General features: G+C 43.7%; 1 protein-coding gene across 1 annotated transcript; it reads right to left on the bottom strand.

The window, feature by feature from the left end:
- Nucleotides 1-793: 793 nt before the first annotated feature.
- Nucleotides 794-2,982, bottom strand: srprb (SRP receptor subunit beta). The gene is made up of 7 exons (XM_024139663.2): nt 2,805-2,982; nt 2,320-2,414; nt 2,145-2,222; nt 1,929-2,011; nt 1,662-1,798; nt 1,516-1,570; nt 794-1,410 (listed from the first exon to the last, which is right to left on the bottom strand). Exons 1-7 carry the CDS (start codon nt 2,944-2,946, stop codon nt 1,200-1,202), a joined length of 801 nt encoding a protein of 266 aa, XP_023995431.1. The 5' UTR covers nt 2,947-2,982; the 3' UTR covers nt 794-1,199.
- Nucleotides 2,983-15,902: the final 12,920 nt, after the last annotated feature.

Here is a 15,902-nt window from a genome sequence, read left to right on the forward strand (position 1 = left end):
AGCTAGGAAAAGATATGAGTGAGTTATAACAGGTAAAAAMCAAACAAACTAATTCTTGATTTTTGCCATGTGTATGACTCAAACTTGTCAGTAGGCTATTCTTCTACAGCTTTGGTGTCACAATGGGTAGCATGATGTTGCACTCACCAACCACCACAAATATCCCCATATCTGTAAACACATTTTATTTACAAGCTAAATAACATAACATTCCTATTTGGCTAACACAGTGGTACAGATTCATGGCCAACTTTCCCCTCAAATGTTAGTACACTAGAGAACTATACAAACTGATAAACATTCAACTAAACTGTTCCAGAAAAGGAACAAAGCTGATTTTGGAACAGTTGTAATCTATTGGAGGTGGGTCAGAAAATATCTCATCACATTACTCTCTCAAGAAGGGTGGTTTTAAGTGCTAGAAGTCTGACAAAGCTAATTTAACACAAATAATATAAGTAGGCAGATGTTCACAGTGTTTCATAGGAGTAGGTGAGTATCCACTATGAAAGGGACGGGTCATTTGCTAGACATGCTGTTTTCCCCTCAGATTTTTTTTCAGCAGCGGTGGCAAAGTTTCCGGCAATTCTACACATTTTGCATTGGCTTATGCCACCCGAGTGACTCAAACATAACATCAACGCCATGACATTTTGGAAATGTTAGGTTCTCCCTTACTGTAGTTTTTATTTAGGTGATTGTTAGTTCTCAAATATSTCCTTAAAAAAWATATATAGATCCATTATCTTTCCTACATATGTTGTGGTTTTAGTCATTTACATTAACACTGAAAAACATTTTACTATCCCGGTTTTTATTYTTATCATTTTTTTTGAGGTGGCGCCAACAATTAAGGGGAATATAGTGGAAACACTGAKACGTATAGCAACAACACCTGCTGGAGAAAAAGCAAACACTTTTATTTCATTATCAGATGGTTTTTACAAATTGGCATTCACTACATCACGTGCCACTGCTGACCTTGTGATTGCAGCACAAGAAGTTATTCACTTCATCATAGTATAGTGATTTGAGTCTGGAGTCCTGAAGAGACTTTAGAGACACACCTGATATGCTGAGAGTCGTCGGGAAAATATCCTAAGACAGCCCATTCAGAATAACGCACCTAAGCAAAGGGCTCTTGGCCAAAGTAGTGACCTATATGGGAACCAGATGGTCAATAACGAGACCCAGCCATCTCACAGGTTGGCCAGGCTCTTCTCAAGGCTGCCGATGTCTGCCTGCCCGTTCTCCCCTTTGCTGCCGCGGGCACTGCACTCCAGGAACTCCACCTTCATGGGCAGCTGGCTGAACTCAAAGTCCTTGCCCTTCTTCCCCAGGTGCACGCTGGACCCCGCTGACCCGTCCTGGGTGCCCAGAGCCGCAGACCGTGTCACTCTCAATGTGTTCCTGAGGGAAACGGGAAAAGGTTGGGATCAATTTKATTTAAATTCAGTCCATTCTGTAGAATCACACCATTTCTATGTCGTTGTTGGTAACATGAGGACTACWTACATCTCTTTCTCCAGCTGCTGCTGAATCAGCTTAGCAGATTTTGCCATGGTGATATCTACAGGGAAAATATAATTCGCAAGCATTAACCTCATGATGGGGAGGTATTTGTGTAGGGAGTGGGAAGGTTGAAAAGTGTGTCACGTRACCTTGCTTGTTGCAGGCCACTATCAAAGAGGGGACATTCCTGGACACTGCACTGTCAGTCAACAGGAAGTACAGGAACTCAGCCACGTCTCGCACTTCTTTCTGGAAGATGGCACTGTCCACCACAAAGACTATGGCCCTGCAGTTAGAGAGAGGAGATAACAAAATACATTTAAAGGGTGTCTTTCAGAATCTTGTTCTTAGGTCAACCACAGTGCTTTTCATATTATAGACCTTCCCTGAATACAAACACCCTTATCTTTACTCACCTGGCTGCTGATTTGAACTTCTCCACATACTGAGGACGAAGACTGTCATGTCCAGGGACGTCGATCAGGGTCCAGCTGCTGCCCTGCACACAGTGAAGAAGGACAGGGGGACGGTCAAGACAGTGTTTGACAGTTGACAAATGCATGCGTCATAGAAGTTAAAACAATCGCTTCAGATCCTACTCCCTCACCACCATACCATAGCTGCCTCCTTACCTTCTCGTTCTTGGCTTTGTAGGGGGCACTGTTGTCTGTGATGGAGGTCTGGGTCTTRTTGAACTTTCCTGACAACAACTGGAAATAAAGATCATCAGTGTCGTACAACTTCTGCCATCTGTAAACGTATGTAAATAGTTGGAATAGGCATGCTAGACACTGATGACGTACTCACTCGACTAAAGAGAAGGGTCTTTCCAGAATCGCAGAGACCAACCAGCAGCACAGCACTTTGGACAGTTTTGCTGCTCAGGAAGTACTTAAACAACACTAAAATGTAAACCAATCAAAGATGTTTCAGTTTGTTTTTTTAGCTATCATACAAAGTTGACAACATGTAACAGACTAACACCTGATAAACAGCGTAGTACAGTAACGTTAGCTAAATAGCTACTATGGTAGTGACAGCTGTTGGTAACTAGCAAGCTAATTTACCCAGCTAGTTAATCTTAGATTGCTAACGTTAGCTAGCAGGCTTCTTTTGTCTTGATAAAAGACAAACAAAATCTCACAGCACAGAAACTCACAGCACAGAAAGCCAGCAGGCTGAAGCCAGGCTAGTGACAACTCAAATACGGATTTACATTCACTCTGTTCCTAACGATGTGAGGCTAGCTAACGTGAACTGGAAGTCAATTATAGTAACGTTAGTTAGCTTACCAAAACTGATGACAACAACAGCCAAAGAAACTATAATTCCGATAATAAATATGGGGTCTTGGTGTTCTAATTCCTTCCGTAGAGCGTCTAAATAAGGTTGAAATGGATTTTCTCCAGCTTCCACGTCTATGTTGTCCTCCATATCTGAGCTGAGTACAGACAACAACGAGACAGATATTTAACCGGATGTATAAATGTGAAGAATCCGGTTAGCATTTCCACTCACTACCAAATATGGTAGTGAGAGGATCCTAGTGGTCGGCAGTGGGAGAAGATGGAACGAGATTGATTTTAACCGACTCTGTTAATTTTATTCATGAATTAAACATTTGAGCTCAACACAGTTTTCTGTTGCCAAAACTACAATATTTTACGAACAGTTTTGTAGACTTTACCAAAGTTTGCCGAAMTTTTTTTTTAAATGGCGTTATTTAGAATAAGTGCAAATGCGAATTGAGTTAATGCACATGCGCACTRCACAACGGAAATATGCTAATATATGCTAGGACGCACCAATAGTAACTCGCTAGCTCGTTCTTGCCTCTGCCCAGCCCTTTGCCTGTTCTGCCCACCATGACTCTTTTGTTCGCATTTGAAATGACAAGCTGTGGTCTATCTTGGTTTAGTAATAAACATCTTTACACGTACTTTCTTAAAACAGACATGCGCAGTAACTGATTTGAGATTMTCTTCTTCGTGTGACTTTCCGGCAGACTAGACCCTTTTGTTTCTTTTTGCTGCCGTTCACAGTTTGGAAAGTGCATGGACAAAAAATGAGAAGTGTGAGTTAAGAGAAATTGCACAGCCATCTGACTCTAGTGCCGTCAGAAAGTATTCACACACCCCTTCCTTGACCTTTTCCACATGTTGTTGTGTTACAGCCTGATTGTAAAATGTGTTACGTTTAGATTGTGTTGTCACCYGCCTAAACACAATACCCCATAATGTCAAACTGGAATTCTGTTCATACACATTTTTACAAATAAATAAAAAATGAAAAGCTGAAACGTCTTGAGTCAATAAGTATTTAACCCCTAAATAAGTTCAGGAGTAACAAGTCACATAACAAGTCACACAGCTGTGCCCTCGATACCATATGTGAATTGATTGCCCCCCATCTATCTTCTGAGCTCGTGCTACTAGGTGACCTAAACTGGGACATGCTTAACACTCCGGCCATCCTACAATTTAAACTTGATGCCCTCAATCTCACACAAATTATCAATGAACCTACCAGGTACAACTCCAAATCCGTAAACACGGGCACCCTCATAGATGTCATCCTAACTAACTCGCCCTCCATATACACCTCTGCTGTTTTCAATCAAGATCTCAGCGATCACTGCCTCATTGCCTGCATCCGTAATGGGTCTGCGACCAAACGACCACCCCTCATCACTGTCAAACGCTCCCTAAAACACTTCTGCGAGCAGGCCTTTCTAATCGACCTGGCCGGGGTATCCTGGAATGACATTGACCTCATCCCGTCAGTAGATGATGCCTGCTTATTACAATAAAAGTGCCTTCTAACACATCTTAAATAAGCATGCCCCGTTCAAAAAATGTAGAACAAGGAATATTATAAGTCTTGGTTCACTCCAGACCTGTCTGCCTTGACCAGCACAAAAACATTCCTGTGGCGTTCTGCATTAGCATCGAATAGCCCCGTGATATGCAACTTTTCAGGGAAGTTAGGAAAAATATACACAGGCAGTTAGGAAAGCTAAGGCTCTAGCTTTTTCAAACAGAATTTGCATCCGTAGTACTAACTCAAAACAGTTCTGGGACACTGTAAAGCCCATGGAGAATAGAGCACTCCTCCAGCTGCCCTGCTCTGAGGCTAGGAAACACTGTCACCACCGATAAATCCACTAATTAGAAATTCTCAATAAGCATTTCTCTACGACTGGCAATGCTTTACCTGGCTACCCCTACCCAGTCAACTGCCTGGCACCCTCCACAGCAACCCGCCAAAGCACCACCATTTCTCCTTCACCCAAATCCAGATAGCTGATGTTCTGAAAGAGCTGCAAAATCTGGACCCCTACAAATCAGCGGGCTAACAATCTGGACCCTCTCTTTCTAAAATGATCTGCCGCAATTGTTGCACCCCTATTACTAGCCTGTTCAAACTCTCTTTCGTATCGTCTAGGATTCCCAAAGATTGGAAAGCTGCGGCGGTATCCCTTCTTAAAAGGGGGTGACACTCTAGACCAAACTGCTACAGACCATATCTATTCTATTCCACCCGCTGCTTTCTCTAAGGTCTTCGAAAGGCCAAGTTAACAAACATGATTCCAGACGCTGTGGGGAGCCATAGGTTAGAGTTAGGGAGAGTCTCGCATTTATAAGTTTGATGCAGTCATGTACCTTTTTATTCTTGCAGCTCAAGAGATAGAGCGGGAATTTGTTGTTGGTGTCAGTCGACTTAGAGCGTCAAGCTGTCTATGAAGCGCATGCATAGACAATCGCTCACAGATCTGACTAGTGGAGAGCATTTGCCATACGAGAAGTACGTGTGGGAGTTTCCTCTCATAGTGCGGTTGATTCTCCGCATGTCATTGCGTCACTTGGGCCAATCAGCGTATCGTATCTGTCGAATTCACAACAGCTTTATGGGCGGGAGAGCTACATTAGCAGCCTTAGTTTGTTCATATGATTGCAAGATGAGAAGATAATTTTCTTATTTTGCCATTAGAGTTGAAATGTAGGGATCGAAATGGGAGGGCCTGAATCCTGAGTCACCGTGGTCTCTGCCGTTCCTTTGGGGTAGACACATCATGAGATTTACGATAAGTCTAGGAGGCCTATAGCAAGCTTTACTTCTGGTTGTAATACCATGAAGGTGAGGTCCTTTGCTTGCTGGGTGATGTTCTGCTGGATTTCGCGAGTTATTCGCAGAAGACACTAGTTTGCAAACTGTTTGTCGTTCTTTTTGTGTGACATCTGTGTTTCTTACATAACGACCTCTAGATACTGAGTGATCTATAAGTGTCATGAAGCAGAACTAACTTATCGGTGCTTCGCATCGCTTGACGTTTTTTGGGTGGTTAATCGTGAGTTACTAGACAAGGGTATGCTAGGACTAAATATGACATTGTGATTGTCATAACGGGTCACTGGTATTACCGCCACGTGCGGCTGAATCAGTCTTGGCAGCCATTGGCAATCAAGAGCATATTGACGCTCTTGAATCTTCGCAATTATTCGTGATGCTAATTATCGAGTGAGACCGATTAGGTTATATCATAAGCATGTAAATCTTTTGCTTCTATGCGGCGTACGGTACTCGACATGACATTTATTATTCATTATTTCAAGTGCCTCAAATTAATCCTAGATCTAACTAGTATGCTATTCGGCATAGAATTGTTACTCTTAATCCGCTACACAAAGAAAACTGCAACTAAGGAGCATTACTCTTCCTAATGCTCTGTGGAAACTATGAGCACGCACATAACTTAAACACATCGAGAATCTGCGAACTTATATTCAGACGTGAGAGTGTCATAATCTATCAATATAGCTTAGCCGCTTGACGATCACTTATCGGATACATTTGAAGATATGGTTCAAGGTGCTAATCTCGACTTAGTGATCGAAATACTGTTTTGCTAGCTCAAAAATGCCCCATATCTTTAGTCTTTACTTATCTGATTTTCATTGATAGAGCGGACTTGTTCACTTCTCATACGTATGTGTGGGTCTGTGAGACGGCTATTGTATATCTCGTTGACTTACATAACTCTACTTGTTAGCCTCAGGAGTGTAGTTAATGATCTTACTAGCAGTCTTGCTTTAGTCGTAGAAAGATTGTCCTAGACTTTCAGGTCTCTATCTCAATCCTCGAAGTCCTGATATTTAGGGACTAGTTAAATAGATAGAGAATGAGGTATATCGATATATGTTTCCACGCTAAAATCACTCTAAGGAAGCCAGAGTAATCTTCCTCCGAGTGTGGGAGTGCAGTCTGTCTCAGTTATCTCTGCTCTCATATGGACTGGTAACGAACTGCAAAATCTCTCTGAAGCTGGAACACTTATCTCCTCACTAGCTTAAGCACCAGCTGTCGAGACTCCAGAGACTCAATGTACATGCCTTCTATAATTGTAGCCCATACAACTACCCTACTTACCTCTGTATTTTATTTATTTTTATATATTTTGCTCCTTTTGCACATATTCTATTTCTCACTTTGCACATTCTCCACTGCAAATCTACCATTCCAGTGTTTTACTTGCTATATTGTATTTACCTCGCCACCATAGCCTTTTTTTTGCCTTTACCTCCCTTATCTCACCTCATTTGCTCACATTGTATATAGACTTATTTTTCTACTGTATTATTGACTGTATGTTTTGTTTATTCCATTTGTAACTCTGTGTTGTTGTATGTGTCGAATTGCTATGCTTTATCTTGGCCAGGTCGCAGTTGCAAATGAGAACTTGTTCTCAACTAGCCTACCTGGTTAAATAAAGGTGAAATTAAACATTTAAAAATAATAAGTTGCATGGACTCACTCACTCTGTGCAATAATAGGGTGTACCATGATTTTTGAATGACTACCTCATCACTGTACCCCACACATAAATTATCTGTAAGGTCAATATTGAATGTTCCTGAGTGGCCTAGTTACAGTTTTGACTTAAATTGGGCTTGTATTCAAATGTATTGACCCAGGAGGTTGAATACTTATCTAACCAAGGTGTTTAATTTTTCATAATAATAAAAAGGTTCAAATTTCTCTTCCACTTTGATATTTTGTGTAGATCGTTGACAAAATTACAATTAAATCAATTTTAATTTTAATCCCACTTTGTAACACAACAAAATGTGGAAAAAGTCAAGGGGTGTTTAAACTGTCTGAAGCCACTGCATATGCACACYCCACTATCCCAAACACACCTCATCGCACCTTCCCACTACTTTGTCCCCAACAGATCCTACACCAGGCCATCTGCATGGGAGGCTAGAACCCCATCTCTCAAACCCCCTGTAGATCTTCTACACTAAAATCTCTGATACCCAAAAACTTCACTGCTACTGACAATTCAATCTTCTGGGATTTTATTTCCATCTGTGCGGTACAATTAATGACCATAGCAATAAACGTCAAGATGCCACCCTTACTAAAGCACAAACTGTTTGGGTCACTCTGTACTGACTTACGACTCACTGGGATCCTCTCAGGCCCCCTCACCCTTTGTCCACTATCCTCTACTTTCCTCACTACCTCAGCATATGACACTTTCTGCACTGCTCTTGTAACGGAGACACACGGAGTCAGGAAGCAGGTGCAGTTGGTGAGTTTAATAGGAACAAACATGGAGTAAATACTAAAACAGAAGAAGCGTCAAAACAGGTAATAATACTAACTAACGGAGTGCTAGATAAAGGGGAAGTAATCCGTGTAGTGATGAAGTTCAGGTGTGCCTCATGATGGGGCGCAGGTGTGCGTAATGATGGGGCGCAGGTGTGCGTAATGATGGGTTGCCAGGACCGGGAGTTAGTAGACCAGCGGCGTTGAGTGCCGGAGCGGGGGCGGCGGGATTAGACGTGACAGCTCTCACCCTGGAAATTTCAATCTGTCTCACTCGCATAGGACATTTCTGATCCCCTAGCAACATGGCCACGCCCACAATTGAAACACTCCACTTTTTACACCTAAACTACACAGTCTTTTGTCCCATGGCCTCCTGCACACTTCTCACACCTCGGGAATCTCCCTCCTACATACTGCTGCAACATGACCATGAACTTGGCACCTGAAGCACTGTAGTGGGTTCGGAACAAAAGCTCTCAAGGAACAACTTATATACCCTAGCATGACTTTATCCGTCAAACACTCAAAACTCAGAAGGACAGACAGGGTCTCCTCAATCTCGCGCTCGCCATCTAACGGCGTGCATCATAGACGCCAGCGATCCCCAACTTCAGTTGATCCACCTTAACACACATCCCAGTTATCACTCATTTCAGCTGCACCTGAGAGCAAATTTTAGAATATTTTTGAAAATTGTCGAAGATTTCAGTGGGGGGCAATCTATCCAGATCAATAATCATACAACGTATCCAGATACCATCAAAGATATTAGCTAGCAAAGATAAGTCTAAAATACTTATAGTCATTTAAAAAGAGAACAGATTTTATTTTGTACTGGTAGGCATGTGTTTCCATTAAGCTAGATAAGTCTAACAATTGTCCTTTATTTTCTGTTTAAACAGAATGTAAACGTTTTTAGACCCCAAATATGATGAAAATGTTCAGGCAATTTAGGCAACAAAAAAAATTGCGCATAGACTTATAAAATAAATGCTAATGTAAAGGAAAGATCGACATTTAGCCACCCCAGAGGAAAATGGGAAAGGGTTTAGTATTTGTTTTATTTAGTCCAGGGTCATCAAATTTTTTATCCATTTAAATGTCATATTGCTCAGGGTTTGGAAATGAGTTGCTTATTATAGTACAGTATCTCATGTGTGCCTCATGATGCCCTTCATCCCCGATTCTCTGCTGGGCGCTCCATATCAAATGTGCCTAGTGTGGTCTCAGTGAAATGATCCAAAGCCTATAGATCTAGGCTATACTAAGAGCATTCATGGAGAAGCACAGGGCAAACTGATATTTCTAAGAAAATGTACTTCCTTTTTGCGCTGCTAGGCCTACTGATATCCTGATCCGTTTGAGATGGAGAGCGTGAAGATATTAAAAAATATATATTGTCATTGACTCAATCGCCGTGGCGATAAGAGGTAGCGGGTAACTGTACCTCACCATGATTTGATTGAGATCTCGATAATCAATGCACGGGCGCAAACCTCCGTCCTTCTTCTTCACAACAAAGAAACGTGAGGAGATGGGTGAAATGGAGGACCGAATGTACCCCTGACGCAGGGATTCGGAGACATATGTCTCCATAGCCACCGTCTCCGCTTGCGACAGGGGATACACATGACTCCTGAGAAGTGCAGCGTCTACCAGGAGATTTATCGCACAATCCCCCCGTCGATGGGGTGGTAATTGAGTCTCCTTCTTTTTATAGAAGGCGAGAGCCAAATRGGCATATTCWGGGGGAATGCGCARGGTGGAGACCTGGTCCGGACTTTCCACCGTWGTAGCACCAACGGAAACCCCTACACKTGTCCCKYAGCACTCTCGCGACCACCCCGTGAGAGCCCTCTGTTGCCATGAAATGGTGGGGTCATGATGAGCTAAGGCCTAGCACCACGGGACACACAGGAGAGTCAATGAGGAAGAGACTGATTTTCTCCTCGTGACCCCYCTGCGTCACCATGGCCAGGGAGATTGTGGCTTCCCTGATTAGCACAGACCCTAATGGTCGACTATCCAGAGCATGTACTGGGAAAGGTCTAACCACAAGAATAATGGYGATCCCTAAACTAAGGGCGAACGCTCTGTCGATACAATTCCCAGCCGCGCCTGAATTGATGAGCGCCTTATGCTGGGAATACGGGGAAAACTCAGGAAAACAAACAGGTACAAACAGGTGGTCAACAGAGGACTCTGGATGAGTGTAGTGCAGACTCACCTGGGGTGACGCCAGAGTGCCCTGCCTGCTGCCTCGACTCCCAGAGGGACCAACCCGGCACCGACCGGCAGTGTGCCCTCTGCGGCCACAGATGGTGCACGAACTGGAACCCCTTCCGGTCTCCCTAAGCACCACCCCTCCCAGCTCCATAGGTTCAGGAGAGGGGGTGCGAGGGGATGGAACAACCAGACCCCGATCTGAACGTCTGCGGGTAGCCAGCAGGTTGCCCAGCCGGATGGACAGGTCCACCAGCTGATCCAACGTGAGGGTGGTGTCTCTGCAGGCCAACTCCCGACGGACGTCCTCACGCAGACTGCAACGGTAGTGGTCGATCAGGGCCCTGTCGTTCCATCCCGTGCCTGCAGCCAAGGTCCTAAACTCCAGGGCAAACTCCTGGGCGCTCCCCGTCTCCTGCCTCAGCTGGAAGAGGCGCTCACCCGCCGCTCTACCGTCGGGCTGGTGGTCGAAGACCGCCCGGAAACGGCAGGTGAACTATGTAAAGTCCTCCAACGCCGCATCTCCTTCTCCCCTCACGGCGTTGGCCCACTCCAGAGCTCTCCCTGAGAGGCACGAAATGAGTGCGGACACCCTSTCCCTTCCCGAGGGAGCKGGGTAAACGGRGCCCAGGTATAGGTCCAGCTGTAYCAGGAAACCCTGGCACCGTGCCGCCGTCCCATCATACTCCCCGGGAAGGGAGAGACACATCCCACTGGGACCGGTTGCAGGAGGAGTGACTAGTGGAGGTTCTGGTTGCGTTGTGGAAGGCGCTGGTGGACCTCCCTGTCTCTCCCAACGGTCCAGGGTCTGGATAACTTGATCCATGATGGCGCCGAGATGGTGGATTACTTTCGCTTSCTCCTGGATGCGCTCCTCGACCCCTATACCAGGGGCACCTGTTCCTGCTGACTCCATAGTAGGTCGGGAATTCTGTAAGGGGTGCGTAACTGGTGGCAGGGAAGTCAAACGGAGGGGAGCAGAACTTGGTGAATAGCCGGAGCAGTTTAATATATAAAACTAACGGCATACAAAACAACAAACACATGGGTACAAAACCCGTAGCGCACCAGTAACACATAGCACGAGTACTTACAAATAAACAATTCCCAACAAGGACATGGGGGAAACAGAGGGAAAATATACAACATGTAATTAGGGAATTGAAACCAGGTGTGTGTGAAAACAAGCCAAAATAAATGGAACATGAAAAATGGATCGGCGATGGCTAGAAGACCGGTGACCGCCGAACGCCGACCCGAACAAGGAGAGGAGCCAACTTCGGKGGAAGTCYTGACAGTGGAGTGCTGGATGGGGTGCGCAACGCACTACTCCTGAGGTATGAGCGGGATTTCTGACCACGCAACTCMCTTACATTATCTGACTCATTATCTGCATATGGAATATCTTTGGTTTGTCTCTATGACGTTCAGTGGCTGTGCTACAACCTTCTACACCCGAGGAGCAGTGGTGTAGTGCTATTTTATTTAGGTGAGGGAGCCCCCCAAAAGTATTAAATGACATCATCATTTCTCAATCAAAGTTTGTACAGAATATTGAATAWAATTATAGAAAAGGTGCATAAAATCCGTCCTCCAATTGCAACGTCTGCCTACATGCCCACACATCTTCTCTCAAGAAAATGTAATATTTTTAAAACCCTCAAACACCAAAGTTAGGCATACCAAATTTCAAAGCAGGCCATTATCACTGTGAATATTCGTGAAGGATAATTATTCACATTTTACTGGTAAAATGTTCAAACTGCCACGTCAATCCTTTGATCTCAATCAATTTCATGGGAAAGAATTTGGTCTATAACAACTGTTTTGCGGGCGAATTAAAGCAGATGGTGTTTACAAACGATTTGCCTTTTTCTTATCGGCCTATTTTGTTCCAGTCAAAGCATATCCTGCGGCGCACGCTGTATCATTCTGACTATTRAGCTTCAGATAAGAAATGCCTGAGMTGTTTTTGATGTAACACATTACACTCCAAAAAAAAATGCTGTGTRGTTTGAAAGAASTCAACTGCTGGGTTGCAGGCATTGGGTCACTTAAAGGCGCTACACAGCCAATCCAACGTCTGCATTTATGGTGATATGGRCTCTGCAGAAGTCAAGTTATTCATACTTCTTGTGCTTCGTTGCCAAACGGCGCACATCTGTTTTGAAGGAACTTGTCAAGGAAGTGAGTTTGTGTTTACACAGGACCTCCCGCCCTCACCTACTGTCAACCAATCAGGTCAACGCAGAGCTATACAGAGCCCTTGTTACAACATTTGATAAGCCAATTTGGCCTCCGCATGCATCCAGAGGCCCCGCACACACCATCCAAATGGTGCCTCCAACCCAGTGACTGAAGTAACTGGGGAAACCACAACCTACYCCGTATGTCTTGTGATAATTGCTGTTGTTTTCTGTTAATTCATATGCCTTGCGGCCGTAATATATAGGCCGAGACAATAAGAAGACAATGGCAGAATAAATTCAACTATCCGGTTTTATCACAAAAAACGGATAGCAACCTCCACCATGCATATTGCATGTAACAGACAGTGACATGACCTACAGCATGGTCAAGCAAGTTCATGTTTCTGACATTTTCAGACCACTGAACTACTATTGATTTAGAACCACAGAGAGTTACCGCAAGTCACAAAGAAAACAGGAGCTGCCTCCACTATTCCAGCACCATTTCAATATCATCAAATAAACTCTGCTTAGTCTATTTTTTATTTCATTTTTTTACCTTCATTTAAGTAGGCAAGTCAGTAAAAAACTACTTCTTATTTTCAATGACGGCCTAGGAACAGGGTGTTAACTGCTTTGTTGAGGGGCAGAACGAGAGATTTTTACCTTGTCAGCTCAGGATTCAATCTTGCAACCTTGCGGTTACTAGTCCAACGCTCTAACCACTAGGCTACCTGCCGCCCCAATTCAGTCAAATACAATGACAACTAAAAGATACCAAAAACAATTTAGTCCAATCAACATAAGCTAAATATGATGTGGCTGTCCATGGTTCTGCATGTGTGCGTGCAAGTAGAAAAACATATTGACTCACTCTACTTGTAGAGAAACACCAATGCCTTCCTCCTCTCTTTCATAATGATGAAATAGTCTCTCACTCTGTCATACAGTACACGCTTTTATATTTTGTTGTCCTCGGCTACCTGGCTAAAATGATTACTCGCTAGCCTAACTTCCATTCATGGGCAACATTAGCTAGTTAACATTAGCCTTTTACATCTAGCTACCGTACATATTGAACTTCCATCCTCTTAAGCCAGGGGCACAACAATGTAGGAATTCATTGTWGGKTCAGAATTGGCATTATAATCATTGGCCAGTATTGAGAATTAAGTTAAACCACAAYTCCAAATCCGTATCTCCATCCAMGGCTAATTTAGGAAAGGGACAATTTTAGCTCGCTAGCTAGCCACCGGAGGACAACAACACAACGAGATGCAACAATTCAAGTTGTTTCTGTTAAACATTTGATAGAAGAGATGCCAAATCCAAGATGGCTTCCCTTGACACATCATCGTCTAGAATGTCATTGTATGATGTCTAGCCCGAACCATGAAAAACAGCCCCAGACCATTATTCCTCCTCCACCAAACTTTACAGTTTGCACTATGCATTCCGGTAGGTAGCGTTCTCCTGGTATCTGCCTAACCCAGATTAATCCACTGGACAGTCAGATGGTGAAGCGTGATTCATCACTCCAGAGAACGCGTTTCTACTACTCCAGAAAAACAATTTCATGAAACTCCTGACAAAAAGTTATTGTGCTGACATTGCTTCCAGAGGCAGTTTAGAACTTGGTAGTGATTGTTGCAACCGAGGACAGACGATTTTTACGCGCTACGTGCTTCAGCACTCGGCGGTCCYGGTCTGTGAGCTTGTGTGGCTTCGAGCCTGAGCCATTGTTGCTCCTAGATGTTTCCACTTCACAATAACAGCACTTACAGTTGACCCCCCCTCCCCACCCCCCCTTGTCCGTGGTGGTCTGCGAATCAACAAACCTTCTGGCTAATTTGCCATGTCATGCTTACATTTTCTAAAACTGCATWTCTAAGGCTCTGGTCTGTCCTATGAGTGAGGGTAAACGGTAGTCATGTTCTCTGCCAACCAGTTTAGTTTTAATTACTATTTTGGGAACAGTGGAGTTTTTTGGGGAGGGGTGCATTCTGGGTGGATCAGGTAAAATATATACACTACCGTTCAAAAGTTTGGGGTCACTTAGAAATGTCCTTGTTTTTGAAAGAAAAGCTGATTTTTTTTGTCCATTAAAATAACAACAAATTATTCAGAAATACAGTGTAGACATTGTTAATGTTGTAAATTACGATTGTAGATGGAAACGGCAGATTTTTTATGGAATATCTACATAGGCGTACAGAGGCCATTATCAGCAACCATCACTCCTGTGTTCCAATGGCACGTTGTTTTTTAGCTAATCCAAGTTTATCATTTAAAAGGCTAATTGATCATTAGAAAACCCTTTTGCAATTATGTTAGCACAGCTGAAAACGGTTTTCTGATTTAAAGAAGCAACAAAACTGGCCTTCTTTTAGACTAGTTGAATATTTGAACATCAGCATTTGTGGATTCGATTACAGGCTCAAAATGGCCAGAAACAAAGAACTTTCTTCTGAAACTCGTCAGTCTATTCTTGTTCTGAGAAATGAAGAGCTATTCCAAGTGAGAAAATGCCAAGAAACTAAAGATCTCGTACAACGCTTTGTCCTACTCCCTCCTTCACAGAACAGCGCAAACTGGCTCTAACCAGAATAGAAAGAGGAATGGGAGCCCCGGTGCACAACTGAGAAAGGGGACAAGACATTAGAGTGTCTAGTTTGAGAAACAGACGCCTCACAAGTCCTCAACCGGCAGCTTCATTAAATAGTACCCGCAAAACACCAGTCTCAATGTCAACAGTGAAGAGGCGACTCCGGGATGCTGGCCTTCTAGGCAGAGTTTCAAAGAAAAAGCCATATCTCAGACTGGCCAATAAAAATAAAAGATTAAGATGAGCAAAATAACACAGACACTGGACAAAGGAAGAAAAGCATTATTGACAGACAAATCTAAGTTTGAGGTGTTCGGATCACAAAGAAGAACATTCGTGAGACGCAGAAAAAATGTAAAGATGCTCGAGGAGTGGCTTGACGCCATCTGTCACGCATGGTGGAGGCAATGTGATGGTCTGGGGGTGCTTTGGTGGTGGTAAAGTGGAGATTTGTACAGGGTAAAAGGGATCTTGAAGAAGGAAGGCTATCACGCCATTTTGCAACGCCATGCCATACCCTGTGGACGGCGCTTAAATGGAGCCAATTTCCTCCTACAACAGGACAATGACCCAAAGCACAGCTCCAAACTATGCAATAACTATTTAGGAAGAAGCAGTCAGCTGGTATTCTGTCTATAATGGAGTGGCCAGCACAGTCACCGGATCTCAACCCTATTGAGCTGTTGTAGGAGCAGTTTGACCGTATGGTACGTAAGTATGGTACGTATGAAGTGGCCATCAAGCCAATCCAATTGGGA

The sequence above is a fragment of the Salvelinus sp. IW2-2015 genome, unplaced genomic scaffold (assembly GCF_002910315.2).
Source record: "Salvelinus sp. IW2-2015 unplaced genomic scaffold, ASM291031v2 Un_scaffold1865, whole genome shotgun sequence".
Classification (NCBI taxonomy): domain Eukaryota; kingdom Metazoa; phylum Chordata; class Actinopteri; order Salmoniformes; family Salmonidae; genus Salvelinus; species Salvelinus sp. IW2-2015.